This window comes from Apium graveolens, chromosome 9, assembly GCF_009905375.1.
Source record: "Apium graveolens cultivar Ventura chromosome 9, ASM990537v1, whole genome shotgun sequence".
Classification (NCBI taxonomy): Eukaryota; Viridiplantae; Streptophyta; class Magnoliopsida; order Apiales; family Apiaceae; genus Apium; species Apium graveolens.
This window is the reverse complement of record NC_133655.1, coordinates 284,828,260-284,835,141: the sequence shown is the minus strand read 5'-3', so window position 1 is coordinate 284,835,141 and position 6,882 is coordinate 284,828,260. Positions and strand designations below refer to the sequence as shown.

The 6,882-nt window shown below is 33.3% G+C and overlaps 1 protein-coding gene across 1 annotated transcript; it reads left to right on the top strand.

Annotated features, from left to right (window-relative positions):
• Positions 1 to 678: 678 nt before the first annotated feature.
• LOC141683794 (casein kinase 1-like protein HD16) lies at positions 679 to 5,630 on the top strand. The gene is made up of 16 exons (XM_074488560.1): positions 679 to 1,106; positions 2,044 to 2,175; positions 2,256 to 2,329; positions 2,433 to 2,502; positions 2,619 to 2,674; positions 2,771 to 2,842; positions 2,984 to 3,078; positions 3,194 to 3,260; positions 3,380 to 3,509; positions 3,587 to 3,805; positions 3,976 to 4,112; positions 4,191 to 4,365; positions 4,453 to 4,543; positions 4,685 to 4,842; positions 4,934 to 5,122; positions 5,216 to 5,630. The coding sequence occupies exons 1-16, from the start codon at positions 1,002 to 1,004 to the stop codon at positions 5,273 to 5,275; spliced, it is 1,830 nt and encodes a 609-aa protein (XP_074344661.1). The 5' UTR covers positions 679 to 1,001; the 3' UTR covers positions 5,276 to 5,630.
• The last annotated feature ends 1,252 nt before the right edge of the window (positions 5,631 to 6,882 follow it).

The following is a 6,882-nucleotide window of genomic DNA, read 5'->3' as shown; positions in this document are numbered from 1 at the left end:
AAATCAAATATAGAGAATTATCACACATATAAACCAATAAATAGATTGATATTAAGGGCAAAACTAGCTTTACAATGATATCACGTAGGATATCCCTTAATAAATTAAGTTACAACATTTTTTATTAAGTTTAATATTATTGAAAATTCAAAAAGACTTATTTTTTATAGTAAATTGAATATCGGAATCAATCTAATGAAGAAATTTGGATTCTTTTTTATTCTTATTCTAAGGGTGTGTTTGGTATTGCTGTTGCAGACAGCAACAACAGCTTTTCGCTGAAAAATAATTAAAAAACTGTTTGGTAAAATTTAAAAGCTGCTTTTCTGAAAAGTGCTTTTGGCTTAAAAGCTGCTGTTAGAGAAAATAAGTCCCTCATGCTTTTAGAAAAAGCTGATTTTCAGCTGTTGCGGCAGATGCTGATTTCACTATCAAACCTTACCAAAAACATCAATATTTTTAATTTTTTGCATCAAAACATATACGAATCAAAAAAATTACCAAACAGTCATCTGATTTTTACAACAACACTTTTTCCAGCAGCACTTTTTCTAGCACTAAAGCAATTTTTAACAGCAATCTCAAACAGAGCCTAAGTCTAGAAAAGCATTAAATGTATGGAGGGCACACACAATTATCATTTTCTCATCAATATACAAAGTCAAAAATCAGACATTTCAAGAAAAAATAGAAACGTTGCCAAACAGGGCGTTAATAGTTTCCTTGTTCATTTCAATTTTCATCTGTTTGAGGGAGCCAGCCTATACTTTCCAGTCTCTCTCTACAGATCCCTCACTTCACATATTCTTTCCCAATTTGCCTTTTTTAACTACCCGGTTTCTGACCCGACCCGGATCCGGGTTTTAATAAAGTTGCAATCTTTGTGAGAAGTGGAATTAGATAGAGAGAGAGATTGGGAGAGAGAGACAGAGAGAGAGAGGAAGAGATTGTGTTTTAGAGTTTTGAAAGCACAGAGAGAGAGAGAGAGAGAGAGAGAGAGGATGGATGAGCTTGATAGTGGTGGTGGACAAAGTGGTGGTGATAACAACAAGAAAGCTGCTTTAGATGCTGATAATGATGATGGAACTACCCCAATTCCTGACAGGGTTTGATTCTCTCTCTCTCTCTCCCCCCTTTATGTGTGGTTTGTAGTTTACTAGTTAATTTGATGAATTGTAATTTGTAACTATGTGTTTTGTGGTAATTAAAGAAAAGGATGCAATCTTAAGCACATGTTTTCTTGTGAATTGTAAGTATGTGTTTTGTGGTAATTGAAGAAAAAGATGCAATCTTCATGTTTTCTTGTTTATGTTTGATATGTTAGTTATATTTTGTAGCTCGATTATGAATTGTAATTATGTGTTTTGTGGTAATTGAAGAAAAAGATGCAATCTTTATGTACAAGTTTTTTTGTTTTTGTGTATATGTATGTATGTTAATTATATTTTGTAGCTCGATTATGAATCGTAAGTATGTGTTATATGTAATTAAAGAAAAAGATGCAATCTTTATGGATATTTTTCTTGTTATTTGGTATATGTATGTAATTATATCTTGTAGCTCAATTATGAATTGTAAAGTATGTGATTTGTGGTAAAAGAAGTTTTTTTTTTTTTGCAATTTGTATGTATAATTGTGATTTTTGTTGGGTGATATTCTATGTTGTCCATATTTTGCAAAATAAGGTGTGAATTCAAGTTTCTTGATTTTAACTTTTTAGTACTAAATGTCGACAAGATGAAAGTGATCTGGTTCATGATTTATATACGATTTATGTGCCATATTTTAAGAGCCTTTATTGGTTGCCTGATAAAAATATTTGAACTGAAGATTACTGCTATACAACTTTCAATATATATTTTTGTAGCTGTGTTATGTCTCTGTACAGGAATAATTTTAGTATCATACATTCTAGATTACCGTAGATTTTTAAATGCATATATGTTGAGAATTTTTTCGCTTGTTTGTGTGTGTGATGTTGATGTGTACTATCTATATATGGCTTAGTAGTGGCTATTTTTAACAATTGCTTCTGTATAACAGGTCCAGGTTGGTACTTCCCCATCATATAAAGTTGAGAGAAAACTAGGCAAAGGAGGATTTGGACAAGTGTATGTAGGACGTCGACTTAATGCTCCGGTTCCACATGAAAGAATTGGTGCAGGAGCAGTAGAGGTATAGTGCTTACTGTAGTGGTTGTGACACGTCAGCATGGTCATTAGTGCTTGATAACTGAAATGATTTGCAAATATTAGGTTGCTCTGAAATTCGAGCACAGGAACAGCAAAGGATGTAACCACGGACCACCTTACGAGTGGCAAGTCTATGGGTAAGGAGTTTTTCATAGTATTCTTACGTCATATTGATGCAGTGCATTAGTTGAGTTGGTGAAAAGTCTTTGTTTGTAATTTAGTTACTTTGTTCTTCTTCAGTACACTTGGGGGCAGTCACGGAGTTCCACGTGTGCACTACAAAGGTCGGCAAGGTGATTACTACATAATGGTATGTCATTTCCGTTATATTTCTTTTGTTTTCATTTTTTGATGTGGACTAGTCCAAGATTGTTTCTGTATTAGTTATATATCCTGCCACAAATGTGTAACAAACAAATATTGTAGGTTATGGACATGCTTGGACCTAGTTTATGGGATGTCTGGAACAACAAATCTCATACGTAAGCTATATCTTTGAATACCGAGTCTTGAATAACTGTAATATTCTGTATAGCCCAGTAAATATTTACCATTTTTTCCCACTTTGTTGACTCTAGGATGTCGACCGAAATGGTTGCATGTATTGCAATTGAGGCGATTTCTATTCTCGAGAAGGTGCATTCTAAAGGGTAATTATATATGTCTACTGTCTTCACGTGTGACTTAAAATTTAAACAGTAAAGGACACTGTTTATATTCCTCTAGATAGGTAACATCAATTTATACCTTCGCTAAAGGAATCACAATTGTGTGTAATGTAATGTGTGCAGATATGTGCATGGGGATGTGAAACCTGAGAACTTTCTGCTTGGTCCACCAGGAACACCAGAAGAGAAAAAGCTCTTTCTTGTTGACCTTGGATTAGGTAAAGTCGTCATCTTAAATATCTATACCTAGTAGTTTATGTGTTCCTGCCCTGTTAAATATGAGTATCTGCCAAAATTTTTAAATTCTTCCTATCTGCTATGTTGTGATGTTAGCTACGAAATGGAAGGATAGCTCAACAAGCCAACATGTCGAGTATGATCAGCGGCCAGATGTCTTTAGGTACTGTATCTTACAACGTGATCATTGCCTTCTTTATCTTTCTTATGTCTTGTGAGCCCTATCAGTATACATGTACAATTTGGATAGTTTAAATTAAGGCACAAACGTTCTTGGTATAGGGGGACTGTCCGTTATGCTAGTGCACATGCTCATCTTGGAAGAACTGCTAGCCGAAGAGATGATTTAGAATCTCTTGCTTACACCCTCATTTTTCTTCTCCGCGGCCGACTACCTTGGCAGGGTTTCCAGGTTTGTAGCTTCCATATTTACAGAGGTTTTTTGGTTATGTTATTTCTATCACATATCTTACATTAGCGTCTCATTAGGGTGAAAATAAAGGCTTCCTTGTCTGCAAGAAGAAGATGGCAACTTCCCCAGAAGCTCTTTGTTCTTTCTCTCCTGCACCATTTAGGGAATTTATTGAACATGTCGTAAATTTGAAGTTCGATGAGAAGCCGAACTATGCAAAATATATTTCCCTTTTTGATGGAATTGTTTGTCCAAATCCAGATGTGAGGCCAATTAATACTGAAGGTGCTCAGAAGGTATGCTTTATGTTTCTGTACACCTTTATTGTTATCACTTCAAGTCACTCTTTTTGGTTTATTCTTGTAGCACTTTGTAAGGCATTATTAATAGCATTATATGTTGAACCTAATGAGAAGGCCAGAAATTCAGTCTTTGAATTTTTTAGTGACTTGTATACTTTGTGTAGCTTCAAGTTGGACATAAGAGAGGACGTCTTGCGTTGGATGAAGATGATGAAGACAAGCCAAAGAAGAAAATCAGGATAGGAATGCCTGCAATGCAATGGATTAGTGTCTATAATGCTCGACGTCCTATGAAGCAAAGGTTTGTATATCTTAAGTGTACCCAGACTAGGGTTGTGTCAAATGGATACTGAAATCTTGTGTCTACTTGATGCTGTAGATATCATTACAATGTCGCGGAAGGAAGACTTGGTCAACACATTGAGAAAGGCAATGAAGATGGATTATATATCAGTAGTGTAGCATCTTGTTCGAACCTTTGGGCTATAATCATGGATGCAGGGACCGGGTTCTCTTCTCAAGTTTATGAAATCTCGCCACAATTTCTTCACAAGGTAAATTATCATGTTTTAAATGCACTTGTTTTGTTCATGTAAGATTATTTATTCAGCTACCTGATGTATCTATTTATCTTTTTCAAGGAGTGGATCATGGAACAATGGGACCAAAATTATTACATTAGTGCAATTGCAGGGTCTAACAACGGAAGTTCACTCGTAGTGATGTCAAAGGGTTAGTGGACTTCGGGCCTTGTTTTATCTTTGTTTACCTATAGAACTTTAGTCAACTTTTTTTTCCTTTCACATCTTCCAGAGAAGTTTGAGCACAAAGGCTAGCTAAAACCTTTCTTTTCTTTCCCTTCCTAATATCTAGGTACTCAATATGCACAGCAGTCCTATAAAGTTAGTGATTCATTTCCATTTAAATGGATAAACAAAAAGTGGAGAGAGGGATTCTTTGTTACTGCAATGGCAACTGCAGGAAGTCGTTGGGGAATTGTAATGTCTCGTGGTGCTGGATTTTCTGACCAGGTTTTTTTTTTCAAATGGATTTTTCTTTAGTACTATTGTGCTCATCTGTGCAATCATCTTACTGTCTTTTCTTTTGCAATTATACTTGTAGGTTGTGGAACTAGACTTTTTATATCCTAGTGAAGGTATTCATAGGAGGTGGGATGGAGGTTATCGCATCACATCAACTGCTGCAACTACGGACCAATCTGCAATAGTTCTTAGTATACCAAGAAGAAAACCAGCTGATGAGACACAAGAAACTCTAAGGACTTCTGCTTTCCCTAGCACACATGTCAAGGTGGGTACACTGCGTACTTTTTTTTTTATGTTTGTACGTTTATAGATTCTATTGCGTGACATAAATCTTATATATTTTGGGCAATTTTTGTAGGAGAAATGGGCAAAAAATCTATATATTGCGTCCATTTGCTATGGTCAAACTGTTTCATGAGGCGTCATGTTATTGTTTAGGATGTATTGTGGAATCCCTGTGCTTTGTGAATGCACTAGTAACTAACCTCTTGGTAGGAAACCAAAGGGCTTCATCTCTTAGTCTGGTTTACATCGTATGTCGATCTTGTATTTGGTGTGCGACATTAAACATGTATTGTAAACATGTATTGGGACGGGACACTGGTTCTCGATTGGGTAAACACTTGAATCCCGGTAGAACAGTCGTCTGTCCTTAGAGAGTAATTTTAGCAGATAAAATTTGTATAGTCATTTAACAGTAATCACCTAGTTGGAACTTGGAAACCATACTTTGTTCCTAATTCTTGAAGTGCCATACTGTACTTTGTTATTAATTCTGTGTATTTTTTTTATTAATACTGTGGAAGGTGTCAAAAATAATGTAGGCTGGTCTTAGAAAAGGATATTATTGTGAATTTTTCTATTCTGGAATCTTTTTCCAGTTTTATACTTTCTCTGAATGGTTCCAGCTTTTAAAATTGAGAATATCCCTTATAGCATATTAACATTATAGTAAAATGTTAAGTTGGAGATAAAATAATACTGGTCCGTTTGAGAAACTGGATTTTATTTGAAATTCTGGATTTAATTAAATAAGCTTATTATGAATTTGGATCTGGATTTCATTTGAAATCCAAGATATTCAAATATTAGTATAAACATGAGAATTTAAAATGAGAATTTAAAATGAGAATTTAAAATGACAACTCAAATCCTGTCATTTGAAATGAAATGCAGATGTCCTCGGTACATGTAGCTGTTTGTTCAAGAATTTAAGGAATTTTCCTCATTTTTGTTTAAAGTATGCGGGGAATGTGATTAGTAAACAATTTCTTTCGGCCAATGCATGAAGTCCAAAATTCTGTTAAATAAGAATTAATATTTTTTGGTAATATCTCGCTTAATTAATATTCATTAAATTAGTATTTTAATATAATATTTTGATCCTAACATATTATAGGCAATATACATTCAACTCGATTAGTTAATAATATCGGTAAATTAATAAAATTTACCTGTTCCGATATAATAAAAATATGCGAAACAAGTAACATACTTGGGGTGAAATCTAAAATTTGGATAAGTATAAATTAATATTTATAATTAATAAATATTAATAAACTTTGTTACCTATGTAAAAACAATTATTATTACTTTGTTAGCCCCGTTACTATTATTTATACAAAAATATTTAGTATCACACAATGATTTGTTAATTTATCTATAAAAAAAATTTAAAGCAGGATCGACAATGTTAATAATAATAAAATTATAATTATACTTAAATTTTAGTTGTCTCAAATTTCGCAATAAAGATTATTGTCCCCTGATAACAATCATTCATTTATCTTGCCAAGTCTCATGTGGAGGGGAAAATCCTACTTTATTATATAATAACGTAAATCAAAATGTTAAAGTAATCAGGCATATCCTATTTAGCATTCATGTGAAATTTATTTTTGAGATATTAACCAAAATACTATATTTTAGGTTTTTTTCTAACAATTATACCTTTTCTAAAAATATTTATAAAAATATATTTATAAATTATAACTAAAAACAATAAAATACAACTTTTCTAAACTA

Excerpts from the sequence above, each read along its gene's own strand:
- LOC141683794 (XM_074488560.1), top strand. The coding sequence starts at position 1,002 with ATGGATGAGCTTGATAGTGGTGGTGGACAAAGTGGTGGTGATAACAAC. Across the intron at positions 2,503-2,618 it reads AAGGTGATTACTACATAATG|GTTATGGACATGCTTGGACC; the intron begins GTATGTCATTTC and ends CAAATATTGTAG. Across the intron at positions 4,366-4,452 it reads CGCCACAATTTCTTCACAAG|GAGTGGATCATGGAACAATG; the intron begins GTAAATTATCAT and ends ATCTTTTTCAAG.